Source organism: Saccopteryx leptura, chromosome 5, assembly GCF_036850995.1.
Source record: "Saccopteryx leptura isolate mSacLep1 chromosome 5, mSacLep1_pri_phased_curated, whole genome shotgun sequence".
Taxonomy (NCBI): domain Eukaryota; kingdom Metazoa; phylum Chordata; class Mammalia; order Chiroptera; family Emballonuridae; genus Saccopteryx; species Saccopteryx leptura.
Window position 1 is genome coordinate 160,169,667 of NC_089507.1, and position 15,861 is coordinate 160,185,527.

The 15,861-nt window shown below is 51.0% G+C and overlaps 1 protein-coding gene across 2 annotated transcripts in view; it reads left to right on the forward strand.

Moving 5' to 3' along the window:
- Positions 1 to 566: 566 nt before the first annotated feature.
- The window catches only part of ADCY3 (adenylate cyclase 3), a 61,101-nt gene continuing 45,806 nt past the window's right edge, over positions 567 to 15,861 (forward strand). The window contains exons 1-2 of one of the 2 annotated variants that reach the window (XM_066386332.1): positions 567 to 1,618; positions 2,063 to 2,913. In XM_066386332.1, the coding sequence (XP_066242429.1) occupies positions 2,239 to 2,913 (675 nt within the window). In that variant the 5' untranslated portion in view covers positions 567 to 1,618; positions 2,063 to 2,238. The remainder of the gene's footprint in view (positions 1,619 to 2,062; positions 2,914 to 15,861) is intronic. The other variant, XM_066386331.1, reaches the window with a different exon arrangement.

Genomic DNA, 15,861 nt, shown 5'->3' on the forward strand with positions numbered 1-15,861 from the left:
CAGCTTTTCATAATGAGTATGAGGGACAGGGTAACAGATGTGCTAGGATCAATCCTCTGATGGATCCATTCCCTGAGGGATGGGAGCTGATGTCCGAGGTTCTGGAAAGGGCACTCACGGATGACACGTAGGAGCTCCAGGCGGCAACTCCACCCAGAGCCTGGAGGGCTGCATTTCTCTCCTGTCTGACCCATTTCCTCAGCTCTCCACAGGGTAGCCCATCCCCTAATGTGTGTAACTGTCCTCAGCAATCCCCTGCCCCATCAGTATGTTTTTAAGCCAATACAATCCATCCCCTTCCTCTCCCTTTATCTTAATGTCTAAAGCCTGTGTTTGGCAAAGTGTTCTGTCAAAGCCAAAGAAAGTAATTTATACTATGGTGTAAGAGACTGATAAGCTTAACCAGTCAAAGGAGCATTTGAGTTTTTAAGGAGAATTTGTAAATTCAGACACATCTGAAAACAGGTCAAGTGTGCAAGACCTTTTTGAAGCCCGGCCTCTTCCAGTTCTACGTGTTTACCGGGCCGTTCCTATCCCCATGCTTCAAAAACTGGGCTCAGCTGCGGGCCCTCCTGCAGAAAGCTGGGGCTCCGCGCTCTGGCGTCTGGGCTGCACGAGTGGGCGGGGACACAGGCCTGGCACGCCCGGCGGGGGAGCTGTCCCGAAACCTCAGTCCCGGCCTCTCTCCGCCGGAAGGAAGCCGTAGCGGCGGAGAGGGCTACTGGGGTGCCCCGAGATAGCCTCACCTGCTGGAGGGCACGCCCTGGGCTTTCGTCCTCCGAGAGCCTGCCCGCGGGGAAGGGTGCTGATTCGTCCATCCTTCCTGCCCGCCGCCCACCCCGGCGCTTCCACGCAGCGGACGCCGCGAGCCCGCCGCCGGGTGCTGGAGCGCAGGGCCACCCGGGCACCTCCAACTCTCGCCTCGCGCTCCTCCTGCTCTCCTCCACCCCCTCACGGGTCCCAGGCCCGGAGACGGGCGCCTTCCCCGCCCCCACCACTCCTGGACACACTTGCCGCCAGGGCGGCGACCGGGGGAGGGGGCAGCGAAGGAAGAAAGGCGCCGCCCGCCTCCGGGGGCCTGGGACGCACGTGGCCCCGGAGCCGCCCGCGCCGCGCGGGGACTCGGTGCAGCGCGCCGCACCCGGAGTCGGCCGACCCCGTTCGGCGCGCGGGCGGCAGAGGATGCTGGCGGGCTTCCCTGGCCGCGGCCCGCGCTCCCGCCGGGGAGGGCCCCGGGTGCGCCCCTAACTGTGCCGCCGCAACCGCACCGGGGGCACGAGGGAGGCGTCCGGCTGCGCACGCCGGCCCGGCCCCGCGAGCTGCGACCCCAGCGGGAGGCGGCCGGGATTTTCCAGTCCCCGTCGCCACCTTCTTCCTGCGGCCAGGCGCCTGTGGATGTCGAGGGGTAGCCCTGCGGGTCTCCCGGCGGGCTCCCGGGCCTGACGGCGGAGGAGTCGCCCGGGGGCCGGGAACCATGGCGCTGGCGGGGCGGCGCGACTTCGCAGGGAGCAGCCCCCGGGCGCGCTGAGCCTGCTGCTCGGCCCGCCGCACGCGTGATCCAGCCCCGCAGCCTGGCGAGGACCGGCTCGGACCGCGCGACTCCCGAGTTCCTGAACAGGTAAGCGCAGGGGTAGGGCCGGCTTTGTGGAGTGCGCAGTGCCTGGAGGTTAGGCAGTCGGAGTCGCCAGGGACTGGGTGGGAAAGGGAAGTAAACAGAAGGAAGATTCAGGAATCCCCGGGATGGCTCCGGCTTCTTTCTGGCACGTTGCAGCTAAGGCAGGGGCCTGGAGGAGATTCAGGCGAGGAAGTCAGGGATTGGGAGAGAAGAGGGGTGGGAGGGGCGGAGGGGTGGCCAGGCCCCTCGGCAAGCCAAGGACAGGAAACTGAGTGGGTGCATAGAACTAAGTGTGTGTGGTCAGTGGTGGTGAGAGCGGGGAGATGGCTGGAGAAGGCCCGGTTCCACAGCCTCTTGTAGCATTGGTTTTTTGTGAGGGGTAAGGTGGGTCATAGAGAAAGCACAGGTAGGCAGTGGGAGCTGCTTCTACTTAGAGGTGTCCTTAAGTTCCAGATGATCAGCGTTACCTGTGCCCTGGAGAGCCGTTCTGCATTCCTGCCCAACGTGGCCAGCACTCAGCCTTCCCCAGGTCTCAGAGAGCCCTGGTAGCTGGTGGCCCATTCCAGAGCCCTTCAGTTCCTGACCCACTTTTCCAGGGCTAGTGGAAGCAGACAGCAGCCAGGATGCCGAGGAATCAGGGTTTCTCTGACCCCGAGTACTCGGCTGAGTACTCGGCCGAGTACTCGGTCAGCCTGCCTTCTGACCCTGACCGCAGGGTGGGCCGGACCCATGAAATCTCTGTGCGGAACTCGGGGTCCTGCCTCTGCCTGCCTCGCTTTATGCGACTGACCTTCGTGCCTGAGTCCTTGGAGAACCTGTACCAGACCTACTTCAAAAGGCAGCGCCATGAGACCCTGCTGGTGCTGGTGGTCTTCGCAGCCCTTTTCGACTGCTACGTGGTGGTCATGTGCACTGTGGTCTTCTCCAGCGACAAACTGGCTCCGGTCGTGGTGGCCGGGATCGGACTGGTGTTGGACATCATCGTCTTTCTACTCTGCAAAAAGGGGCTGCTCTCTGACCGGGTCACCCGGAAAGTGGTACCCTACCTGCTGTGGCTGCTCATAACGGCCCAGATCTTCTCATACCTGGGCCTGAACTTCACCCATGCCCACGCAGCCAGCGACACAGTGGGCTGGCTGGCCTTCTTTGTCTTCTCCTTCTTCATCACACTGCCCCTCAGCCTCAGCCCCATTGTCGTCATCTCTGTGGTCTCCTGTATTGTGCACACGCTCGTTCTGGGGGTCACTGTGGTGCAGCAGCAACAGAACTGGCTGAAGGGGAGGCAATTGCTGAGAGAGGTAAGTCCCGCCTTTGCCTTCAGTGTCACCCTGGGCTTCCCCTCCCATCAGCTTGCAGCCACGGTGGTGCCTGTTTTGAAGGTGGAGACAGCATCATCATTTTTGTCCTTCAGTCAGAATGTGTCCTGGGGGCTCTCAGCTGCTTCTGCAGGAAGGACCACCTCTCTCTCAAGCCCTGACTTTGCACTAGAGTGTGTCTCCTTGGCTGTAGGGACTGGAGGATGCCAGGACATGGGGCCTCAAGGCCATTCTGTCACCTGTGTCCAGCTCAAGTGGGTGGCAGAAAGGCCCGCCTAGGCCTGGTCTCAAGGCAGCATTGTCCTGGCCACTCCCTGCCATTGACCTCTGCCAGGAAGACCTCTTGTGGGGAAAGAGGCTCCTCTGGCTTCTGGTCTCTAGACTGGCATTGGCTGGCTTTGGCAAGTGACTGACTGGTGTGGACTCAGCCCTCCCTCGTCAAGTGGGCGGTATCTGCCTGCGCAATGTTAAGAAAATGTTCACAGAAAATGTGGGTGAAAGTGTCCTGGAAAACCTGAGGGCCGTGGGGGGTTGGTGTGACTGTCACAGATCCAGGTTTGCTTCTGGGAGGTCTGGGTGCCCTGAGCAGTTAGGTGATGGGATCTGTCTCCCAAAGAAGGTGTGGTGTGGGGACACAAATAGGGACAATGGTGCCAGCCATGGCAGTGGAGGATGCTTTCTGCTGGAACTGGAGTTTTAGCCTCAACTTAACTAATGAACAGTATTGTGCTCAAGCAGGTCCCAAGAGCCCAGCTGGGTGCTGAGGAGCTGCAGAGAGTGGCGGGTACAATTCTCACCTTCTGAGTTTATTATCTGGTAACCCCTTGGGGGGACTCCACAGGGATAGGTGTCAGTGAATTCTACAGTTGTGTCCTGTCTGCTATCTCATTTTATACATGGACGGAAAGTGACCTGCCTGAGGCCACATAACTAGTCATGGCAGGCATCTGGCTGGAGTGTCCATTTCTCAATTGCAGTTCAGTGCTCTTCCTACTACGTCACCCTGCTGCCTCATCTTGGCCAAAGCCATTATCATTGTCTCCTGGGGTTCAGAGCTGATTCTATGGGTGCCCAGCGGTGCCGTTGGTGGTTGATGCAAGGATCCTGTGGGGCTATGCCATTGCCTCCTACTCGGTTAGAGGAAAACACAGGATTTTCTCTGTTTTAACTTTTTAATAGTTTTTGGGCCAAGATTCTCCCCGTTTTCCCATTATGGCTTGTGGAAGCTTTGTGTGTGTCAGTGTTGCAGGTGCATGTGGATTTGTGCAGGCACACTGACGGGTCCCTTTGTTTTCCTCCCAGTGGTGTTTTCATGTAAGGTGACAACCTGCCATTGCTGTCATGACTTCTGGGTTGGTGCCTCTGCCCGCTGGTGGGAGCCGTCTGGGGAGAGGGGTGAGAGGCATTCCTGTGACTCTGGATGGTCAGACTCTGAACCATTACCTTGTCCTGAAGCCGCTCGGGCCCTTTCCTCGCTGCCAGGGCCCCTGGGCTGCGTGAATTTCCCATATACTTTGCTGCCATTAAGGGAGCAAAACAAATTCTTCCCACTGGAGCCCAGAGTCTGAACCCATGATTACTGGTATCCTTTGAGTGTTGCCAAGAAATAAAAACCCAAACAGATGAAGAAACAGAAAAAAGATAGAAAAATCCAGAATAGCCATGTTAGCGTCCCAGGAGAGCGTGGCCTTGACATGGAAGCCGTGCCCTGGATGTGGGCTTGGGAAAGGGTGGTGGGGGGGGACTCTCAAGGTCTGTTTGGGAGCCTGAGATACAGAATGTAGGAGGTCCCAGCTTTTAGTGGGCTGCGTTCCAGAAGTTTCTGAGTCACTTGTTTGGGACTAATGTGACTTTTCAAAAGGTGCCTGGGTTCCCAGGCCCACCCACCAAAGCCTTCCTTAAGTTGGTGACCCTTCATTGGGTCTCTCAATACAGTAGGAACGAAGCCCTCGGGGGCCCTGTGTGCTGGGGGGAAGAACACCTGGACACGCCTCCCTCAGCTCTGGAAGGAAGTGTCACTCCTAGCCTGCTCTCCTCCGGGGTGCGGGATGGGGCACCATTAAGGATAGGAGGGGGCAGGGCTGGCAGACAGGGATGTGAGAACGGGTGGCCAGACCTCCCCGCATCAGGGTAATGCCAGGAACTTTCTCCGGATGCCAGCATCTTCCTTCTCTCCTGTCTCCTGTTTCCGGACTCCTGTCATCTTTCTTTTCTCCCATCACCTATTGGCTCCAGCCAGGGAGTCCTTCCTGGGTCAGTAGGGATGAACCCAATTTCACAGTTAGAAGCAGACACTAGATTTCGGAGGTTTGTGTGTCCTTTTCCTGCCACAGTCACCTGCAGCACTGAAGAGCATTTCTAGTGTCCAGGTGACCTTCCTCTGCACTCTTCATTCACCCAACCCATACTTGGCTCCGGGCGGGAGAGAGAGGGACTCGGGCCTCAGGGCAGCCTGCCATGTCAGAGGCAAGCACACAGCCTGTCCTGGGCTCTCCTCATGGGAGGTGGGCAGGTGGGTACCAATAGAGCGGGTGTAGTCAGGGATGGGGTGTTTCTGGGGCTTCATTTATTACTGACTGAGTGAATATTAATGAGCAACAGGTATCAGACCTCTCAGTCTGCAGGGTCTGGGACTGCAGGGATCAGTCAATGACAGTCAGAGACTGTGGGGGAGGTGAGCTTGGCCTGGGGCTGGGGTGCTGTGGGGTTTGGGGGACAGGAGGGGTGAGCTGCAGCTGGCGAGGTGTCCCTACATCCGTCCCTGTGCCTGGGTCCTGGCACCAGGCCTGTTAGGGCACAGCTTGCTCTTTACTGCCCAGACTGCCCTGGGACGAGGTGATGGAGCAGCAGGACCAGGCAGTGGGTGATGGGTGAAGATGGAGGTGAAGATGGGGGTAGGGAAACCATGCAGCCAAGATGGTGTGGAGCATCCTTGTGGCCAGTGGTTGCTCCTGAGACACTTGCATGTACTCATACACACCCGTGAGCATCTCACAGAACCATTGAAGAAATGAGGATGTGGCAAGTTAGGGGTAAGGCACCCCTGAAAAGTATAACTTTATAGCAGAAAGGCTCTTTGGGCACCCCACCCCATAGAAGGGTTGAGGGGTTTCCCAGGGAGAGGAAATAGAGCTTAGGGCCCAGCACCTGGGAGCAGCAGCCCCGTGGTTCCAGGGTTCCCAGCATGGAGTGCTGTTCCCAGCATGGAGTGCTGTTCCCGGCATGGAGTGCCTGAGCCCTATTGCTCTGCTGCATCTTACCTGGGCTCTTGCTTGTTCCAGGTGGCTTGTGAGGGGGCAGACCATTTGGGAGCAGTACGCAGCCCTGGTCTAATGGTGTTTGCGCTACTGGTTCTCTGAGTTGTGGAAACTTAAGACAAATGGAGGTGAAGGGCTGGGGGTTCAGGTGTGGGCCTGGCTGCTCCTTGTTCTAGAAGGTGAACAAGGGCACAGGAGTGTTACTTTGTTACCTGGTAGGGGAGGGGTGGATAACGTATATAGAGACATTTTACAAACTATAAAATACTAGGCAAATGCTAGATATTTATTTCTTTATTGCCCTTTGTCTTGACAAACCATCTCTGATCTTTGGTCTGTGAATGAATCAGACCAAGTTTATTTATTCTTTTTTCTCACCTCTTTTCTGTGTAACAAACTGCCTCTTTTTTCTCCTCATTCGAAAGCCTCTTTATTCCCCTCATTAGAGAATGCTTTCAATTATAAATTGCTTTATAAAGAAACTTTGGAGACAAGGAAAAAATGTACTATAATCCTACCATAACTAGTTTTTTTCTTTTTGGTGTATTTCTTTTTGGTTTTTCCTGTGAAAATTTTTACAACGCTGTACATGTTACCCCTGTGTTTGTGTTACCCCTGTGTTTCTTAGATATAGATCAGACTTTGTATTTTAAATCGGTCTTCACAATCACCACTATTATTGGCTGCAGAATATGATACTGGCTACATGTGCTATAATGAATTGTTCTGTTTCTATAGGACATTTGATTGCTTCTAGTTGATTAATTTATCATATATAGTTTAATTTATATATAATCCCCCTGGGCCTTGCGTCTCCTTGTTTCTATCCTGGCTGTTGTATGTCCGATGCTTCTTCCTCCCGCTGTGTGTGTTTTTGACCGTTTCTTCCAGCAACATTCCTCTTTGTGGTTCCTAAGAAATTTGCTCTGATAGTAATGAAACCTTTTCTTTGCTTTTTCCTTTCCTCTCTTTGAGAACATTTTTCTTTGTTGTAAACAAAAAGAAAATGACATGCTTCAGAACAAGTCCCACCCCACCCTTCGCCCCCACTAGAAACCTCAGTGGAAGAGGACTGGATTTCAACTTGGTATGACGGTTTCCATGGTTGTGGTCTGTTGTTCACATGTTATTTCTTTCTACTTTTTTTTTAATTAAAGTCTATATTTTATTCAGAGTTCCTCAGTTTATACCCAGTGTCCTTTTTCTCTTCTGGGATTTTGTCCAGGATACCTTATTCCATTTGGTTGTCATACCTCCTTGGGCTCCTCTAGACTGAGGATGGCAGCACCAGCCAGGTGTTTTGTAGAATATCCCTGCATTGATACTGGCCTGATGTTTTCCTCATGATTAAACTGGGGTGATGGATTTGGGGACGAAGACCACAGAGAGGAAATACCATTCTCATCACATGTGATCAGTGTGGTACTTGTTATCAGCGTGAATGAACACTGTTGATGTTACTCACGGTCAGCTGGCTGAGGTGATGTTTGTCAGGTTTCTCTGCGAAGTGACTTTCTTTTCCTCGTCTTCATACTATCTTCTTTGGAAGTCACTGTGTGCAGCCCACACTTAGGGTGCTGTGTTCCACCTCCTTCAGGGCAGCGCATGTATGTAATTATTTGGAATCTTCTGCATTGGAGCTTTGTTTAGTCTTCACTGTTTATTGGTTGATTCAACCATTTATTTCAGAGTGGACTCAGAATGTTTAGTTTATCCTTTGAGTTATAATTCAATACTGTTTGTTTTGTAGCTCAAATTATTGTGCACACGTCATTTCAAGATGGGGCCCCATGAATAGAACTTGGTGTCAGCTGAGACAGATCTGGCAACAGACGGCCTGTCTCAGCTCACTGGTGAGCTCCTTGGTGGCCCCTGGAAGGCTGAGTTTTTCACCCAAGGGGCTTGGGCCCTGGGGAAGACTGACCCATAAGCCTGAGGCTTGCTCGCCTACCTGATGATGGTAGATGGACCTTACCACTCTCCCAGGGAGGAAATACTAGGTTTGTTCTTGAGCGCACATTTGCAACAAGTTCCTGAGGAACCAAATCAGCGGTTTCCTGAAAGGGAATCTGAGCCAAGGGCATTGCGTGGTGCTGAGGCCGAGGCTGGGTGAGCCCACCCACCACCCCGTGGCTCATTTCCCAGTGATGGAGACTAGACACAGCCTCCCCCAATTGTCAGAAAAGTGCAAATTCTCACTCTTCAACTCTTTTTTCTAAACTCCCACCCTTGATTACAAGTTATCTGTCATTGGTGCGGTATTAAGCACTCTGGAGAAAGCCCAAATTGGGGTTGTGTTGTTAATATTATGTTGCTATCTCTGGGCAGTATTTGGAACACTGCCTCCTAATTTCAGTCAAGGGTCTTGTCTCAGACCCACTGACCTCTACAGTTGCAGACTCATGAAGGGTTCTTCCTGCTTCGGGAATTGGCAGCAGGGCCGACTGCGTGGTTGCTCGTCTTGAATGCTCCCCTCTTTCCAGCTGTGAGATCCTGGGGATGTTCTTGCATCTCTTGGTCTAGTTTCCACCTCTGTGGAATGGTCTAATGGCAGTGATGAGACGCATGGACAGGTGTGTATGGCCTCACAGGGCAGGGCCTGATACGCAGCTGGCACCAGAACTGCCCCTTGTTCTGGCGGTCACCGTCGTCGTTACTATTGGCTGTGATGAGGAGGAATTTTAGAAAAGCCTGGGCCAGCCCCGAGGGAGGGAGAGCAGCTCCACATCCCGAATGCCTGAGGGCCCCTTGGTTGGGTCCTCTCACACTCATCCCTTCCTTTTTATTTTTTTGCTGGGCCATCATTTTGCTTTGCCTTATAAACGTTAGGGAGAGTGTGCTTTCCAGATGACGTCCCCCCTGTGAGGACAAAGAATACTTTTGATGCAGATTGTCCTTTTTTTCATCATGGCAATGGCCTCTCAACCTTTTTCTTTTATTCTTTATTTTTAGAGGAGTGAATTACAGTTAGGTAGCAGGTAGGGAAGTCTCTGGAATGATTGGACTGGAGGAATGTTGTGTTTGTTCTTCCATGAGGGCAGATAATGGGGCTGTGTATGCAGCGTGTTTCCTTTATTGTGAATCGTGGGGACCACAGGGCTGTGGTAAGTGTCCCCTGCTCCTGAGTGGCCTCCTTTCTGTTACTTTTCATCAGGTTGAGTGACACACCCCTCATGACCGTCGATATTGGATTTGGGGGTGGAAAGGACCGTGGCGCTCACGGTCGCCCTTGTAGGCAGTGCCACAGCCCTGCGGTGGGATCCGATGCGCTCTGGTCTTTGCTTCTATTTCTCTAGGGGTTGGGGACTCACTTTCTCCATCAGAACAACCTTCTTGGTTAAGAAGACTGTTAAAACCAGTTACAAATAACATGGGCATAGGTCTTTAAAGTACTTCTTATCTTTGTTACATCATGTAGTCCTCATACCTACTCTGTGAGTGGATGCTCTTGTCTCACGCATTTTGTGGGCAAGGACGTGGAGGAGGGACACGTGGAGGAGGACACAGATGTCAGGGGGACACAGTGCAGATGCAGGCAGGATGGTCTCAGGTCCAAGTCTTCCAGGTTCATGTTCAGTCAAAGTCTTATCTGATGAGACTGAGAAAGGTAGTTGGTCGGTTCAAGCAAAAAGTTAAATTATTGTGGTAGTGGTCACACAACTGTGTCAAAATGCGTAGAACTCTATACCCCCAAGAGTGAATTTTACTGTTTATGAGAGAAAGGGAATAAAAACTAAACACTAGGTCAGTGTTTTTCAACTGCTGATCTGTGGACAGGTCCACTAGAGATGTTGAGCCAGTCTGTGAGAGAGTTCACCACCCTGAAGTATGAAAATTACCCAGTGATCTTAGTTGAATTTGCTTATGCTCAGGGTGATTTCTGCCTTAGTGGTCTCCTAAGATTCTATTTTCACCAGTCCCCAAGTGTAAAAGGTTGAAAACCACTGTGCTAGGTAATGGTCAGCAAATGACCTCAACAAAATGTGGTAAGAGCTCTAATGGAGCTGTGGGTGGGAGGCCGCTTAGAGGGGGGCACAAAGGAACATACTGAGGCGATGAGAGGGTTCCATGTCGTCATAGTAGACGTAGTCACACAGCTGTATAAACTTGTCAATACTGCTCATCAAAACATACTGTAAATGAGTGCTTTAAACTGTATGTAAACTAAAAGTCAAGAGAGTAGATTTTTTTAAAAAGTCAATAAAAACCCAGGAATCACACAAAAAGTTGCACATACATATATTAATTTGCATTTCAGATAGCTTATTTCATTTTTATTTTTTGTGACAGAGGGACAGATAGAAACAGACAGGAAGGGAGAGAAATGAGAAGCATCAAGTCTTCACTGCAGCTCCTTAGTTGTTCATTGATTGCTTTCTCATATGGGCCTTGACCGGGGGGCTACAGTAGAGCGAGTGACTCCTTGCTCTAGCCAGCAACCTTGGGCTCACGCCAACAACCTTGGGCTTCAAGCTAGAGACCATGGGGTCATGTCTATGACCCCACGCTCAAGCTGGTGAGCCCATGCCCAAGCTGGATGAGACTGCGCTCAAGCTGGTGCCCTCAGGGTTTCGAACCTGGGTCCTCTGTGTCCCAGTCCCAGGCTCTATCTACTGCGCCACCACCTGGTCAGGCCAGATAGCTTATTTTAATTGAAAACGTTTATATGTACCATCACTTTCTAACCTTTTGTTGAAGGGAGAGCTCTTTGCTTCGGTCTGGGTGCCCTGGTGTTCCTTGTGGTCTCCTTTGTAGTTAGAATGTGTTGCCTGTCATTTCCAGTTTCCTTCAAGTGGAGGGAGAATTAAAAGTCACTTGGAAATAATCTAGGTATAGAATCCTAGGTTTTTGTGACTTTTCTATTTTTGCTGATGTCTTGCCCACTTCTAATTCAATAGTAGTTTCTCTTAGCTACTCATATTTATCAAAAATTTCCAAAATATTCACTACTTTTCTTCTTTTTTCAAAAAAATTTTATTTGGAAAATTAAATTTAACAGGGTGACATTGATTAATAAGAGTACATAGGTTTCAGGTAAACATTTCTATAGCATTTGAACTGTTAATTATGTTGTATACCCATCACACAAAGTCAGATCATTTTCTGTCATTTTATATTTGTCCCTCTTTACACCCTTCCCCCCAACCACATTTTACTTTTTTTTAGAAATAACAACTGTTGTTCTTTTGCACTCATATTTTATCTGTTGAGATTATATTTATTTTGCAGTCTCAAAAAACCACACAACTGATATAGCAGGTGTTGGACTAAGCACACTGACTCTTGGGAAACACTCTAAAAGTTGAAGCAGATATGGGTTTCACCTGAGTTTCAGAGAGGACCCTGGCAGCTGCACATGTGCGGTCTGTAGGTTTGACAGAGGGAGAGAGGTCTTGACTAATCTGGAATTTCTGTTCCAAGAGCTTTGGCACTGACCTGTGCTCCCCCCCTTCTATTTGAGCTCCATCCTGCTTCTCGGCATCCATCCTGGGTTCTAGTTTATTCAGAGGAAGTAACACCCACCTGCCTGAACCACCTCACTTTTTCAGGAAGTCCTCAGGTGACATGGTCTATGGCTCTCACGTCACCTTGGGCCCTTCCGCTGGCTGCACACTGCCATGTGGTGCCCAGGAGCCTCTCTTCCTGCTTTGCATACACTCTCCCCCCCCCCCTTCTGTCCTAAGAACCCTGTCCATCTGACCATGTTGCAGACAGAAATACTAAGTGTATAAATTCTGTGCTATAATTTAAGATTTGGTAGGGAGGGTGGCTTCCACTCCTGGAAAGTTTAGATATTAGGCCTTCCCGAAAGAGTTATAGTGTGCATAAAACTCAGGTTAATACAGAGGACCCCACTACTGCCTAGGTGGCAGGTCAGCTCTGTGGGGACTGATGGAATGTTCCCTGACCTGGCAGGATGTGCTGCTTAAGGCAGTGGGTGCTGCAGGGGAGCCCTTCGCTGGGACCGTTCAGCCAGACATGGCCCTCATGGCTGGAGGGTGTGTTTGCCCCTGGGTGGCCTGCAGACCACGCCATGTCCCTGCAGCTTGCACATCCCTTATGCTGTCTCCCTTCCCCGTTACTTCTGCATTCCTCTCTCCATGCCAGAGCCGTGTGATCATCAAGGTAACTGGAGTCTGACACATCCCCTTCTTTGTCTGCCTTCTTTTCTTGCAAGGATGCGGTATTTGTTGTTTTTTTTTTTAAATAAATTTTTATTAATTTTAATGGGGTGACATCAATAAATCAGGGTACATATGTTCAAAGAAAACATGTCCAGGTTATCTTGTCATTCAATTATGTTGCATACCCATCACCCAAAGTTTATTTCTTGTTGATGACTTAGAATGTCTAATTTCAATTGTGTGCCTCTTGTTGGACCTCTGGTTTCCATCCACCCACTAATTTATTTTTCCATTCAGCCAAATACAAATGACTCTGAATACATATTGTGCAAGTTGCTGGGTGTTGGGGATATGGAGATGAGTAACTGGGGTCCTGCCTATAAGGTAGACCCAGCTTGATTTGTGGCCTTTCTTTAAAAAAAAAAAAATTACTATTATCTGGGCCAGGATATGGATCAGGCACGGAGCAGTCCCTCCGTAGAAATTTGTTGAATGTTGATGCATAAATTATAGGGTTGAGCACGTGAAATTGCCAATGTTCAACCACTTTCAGTCTGCAAAAAATGGCAGCCGCATTTCTGGTGGTTCAGTCTGTTATAAAAATAACAGATGTGTTCCTTATGGAAAGTCTTTAACATACTAAATTGTATGGGAAAATACTAACTGCAATATTATCTCTTGAGGGTACTTACTGTTAACATTGGACCCCTTTCTACAGATAGGTGGATATGAAAAGTGGTGTGTCTTCTATGTCATACCTGTGCTTGTTGTAAGAAATAATTCGACTGAGGCAGGAGTATGGGGTATTTGAGTGAAAGTCCCGCTTCTCGCCCCTGCTCCCCTTCCCATAGGCAACTCTTGCCAAGTGTTTGGCGTGTATACTTCCAGAGAGCTCTCTATGAATTTGCATATTGATATGAATATATGCATATTTAGGATTGGGAAGTGATTTATATAAGTTTATGCAAATCAGCAAAACAAGCCAGTTTTCCTCCCAAGGTGAAAAGCTCTTGCAGCCCTTTCCACCCTCAGCCCGCAGGTTCTGCTCTAGGTCTACACTGGTGGCCACTCATGTGCTACTGCGGCTGCTTTTTGAGCTGAGCCAGGCTAGTGGCGAGCTGCTCTTTTGAGTCCCACTGGGCAGGAAGGGCAGGCTGATGGCAGAGGTGGCAGGGCCGACAGGACAGCCGCATCCCCGCCTGGAGCGGAGTGCTGCCATTAGGTCTGGCGCCTGCCGCAGCCATGGGCCCCAGTGAGTGGTTTATTCCCTGGGGCTCTCAAAGGCCTCTGCATCACACAGGGGAGCTCGCAGGGTGAAGAGAGAGGGTGGTGGTTCTGGTAAAGAGGAAAGCTGGCCTGCCAGGGGCCGGTCGCTCAGGGCTCCGGGCAGCTCGGCGAACCTTGCTGGGCCTCTGTCCTTCCTCCTTCCCTCCTTCCCTTTGAAAGACCGAAACATCTGTCTGTTCCTGTATGTACTCTGACAGAATCGAACCCGCAACCTCTGTGTGAGAGGCTGTAACCAACTGCGCTATCTGACCAGGGCCTTTGCGTTTCTGATTTTACTTGTTTCATCATCCTTTTGTCAGTGAACAGGAAATGAGTTCAAACTCAGCTCTTCTGTGGGTGCTGGGGTCCTAGGCAAACATTTGACCTTGCCAGGCTTGGTTTTTTTTCCCTGTAAGTGTGGAGGATATAAGGTCACGTAGCCCAGCGAGTAAGAGCCAGACACAGGGTCAGATGCTGGGGCTCCAAGGCTGTTTGCAGCTCCGATCTCGGTCAGCGTGCTTCGCCCTCTCTGTCCTCCTTAACTGAGACCCTGAATGAACCTCTGTAGGTCAAGCCCTTAGACCAGGGGTCTCAAACTCAACTCAGCATGTGGGCTGCAGAGCAAGATCACAGCCGTTCGGCGGGCCGCACTAGGTCTACAAAAGGCAACTGTTACGCAACACTTTTCTCACTGCAGTTGAAAAAAAAAAATCAGTACAACAAGCACAATCGTACATGCAGTTTACTCAGTGTCACAAAACGACCAGAAACTGTAGTTCGCATCACAACTGCTGTTAACTAAGCTAATATCTAGCTAGGATGCTAGAGAAATGAAAAATACAAGTAGGCCCCTAGGCTTACTTAATTTTATCCAAAATATTTTGAACTTCGTGGATTAGTCTGCAGGCCGCACAAAATTGTTCGGCGGGCCGCGAGTTTGAGACCCCTGCCTTAGACTGTTGTTAGCCTCCTCGGTTAGCTGTGACCATGCCCATTCTTACCCTGTTGTGGTGAAGTTTGTATGGGACAATGAGTGAAAGCACTAGTAAAGCACAGAGCTCTATTGGAGTACCAGTGTTACTATTATTATATTTGTTACTATGTAACCCCCCCCCCCATAAAATGTCTGTTGGCTGGTGCCAGACTGCATTTTGCTTGAGTGGAATTTACAAATCAGATGAGTTGCAGTTTGTATCCCAGAGGATCCTGTTCCTGCTGCTTGCTGTCCCCTGCTGCCCACACTGCTTCTGCCAGGAAGGATGACCCTGGAGCTCCGAGTGTTTCCAGAGAGGGTGCTGAGGCCCACAGGGGAAGTGACTTGCCCAAGGTCTCAGCGTGAGACAGTGTCAAAGCCTCAGTCTATTTCCTTGGTCTTCTGGCCCCCAGGCCAGTGCTCTTCCGGCCCCAAAAAGAGTTGGAGAACTCTGTGACACTGCCTGTGTGTGGTGGGGGCAGGGACCTGTGACAGGTGCAGCAAATCGGAGACGGAGGGTCTGTTCAGGGTTGTCCTGTGTGGCTCTGCTTCGTGAACTTACGTGGAGATGGGGCGCCTCTGAGAGGTGTGGGAGGAGTGAGTGGGCACTGGAGGTGAGTGACATTGGGTTATGGGATGATGGGTGAGGGAGGAACTTGTTCAAGCAGGAGGCTGATGAGTGTGGTTGTATGGGAGGATGCCAGGAAGGGGAGGTGGAGATAAGCACCTGATATGGGATGGTCGTGGGATAGTCAGCAGTTCTGTGCCAAGGGAAGACATTTACCCTGTGCCAGGGTGAAATCGGGGTGGCCTCAGGCGGTCAGGTCTTCTGCTAGTGAGCTGCTCTGGGTTGCAGGGTTAATTTTGCTTTTGTTCTCCCAATGTTGGTAATTCTGTTTGCTTCCTGGAGCCTCTCAGGCCTCACCAGCAAGGGTTCTGGTCTCCGAGACCTGAAGCCAGGAGCTGTGCGGTATCCTGGGACCGGGTTGCCTGCTCCTGCTCCCTGGCTTTGGAAGGAAGGAAGGAGGAAGTCAGAGGCTCCAATGATCCCCCCCACCCCCTAACTCTAAGAGGCTACATTGATAGACTAATCTAAGAATGTAGATCCTTAGAGGGCATTTCCTCTGGCTCAGAATAATTGACTTAATCTGCTCTGTGGCTCATTTTTCCCTTTGGAAAAAGGGGAGACACTGCTTGGCTCACTCCTTCGTAAATACTGTGTGCTCAACTTCTTCCAGAAAGTGTCACAGAGGCACATTTTGGTATAATCAGTACTCATAGCCCCATCACAGAAAAATTAGGGTCCTAT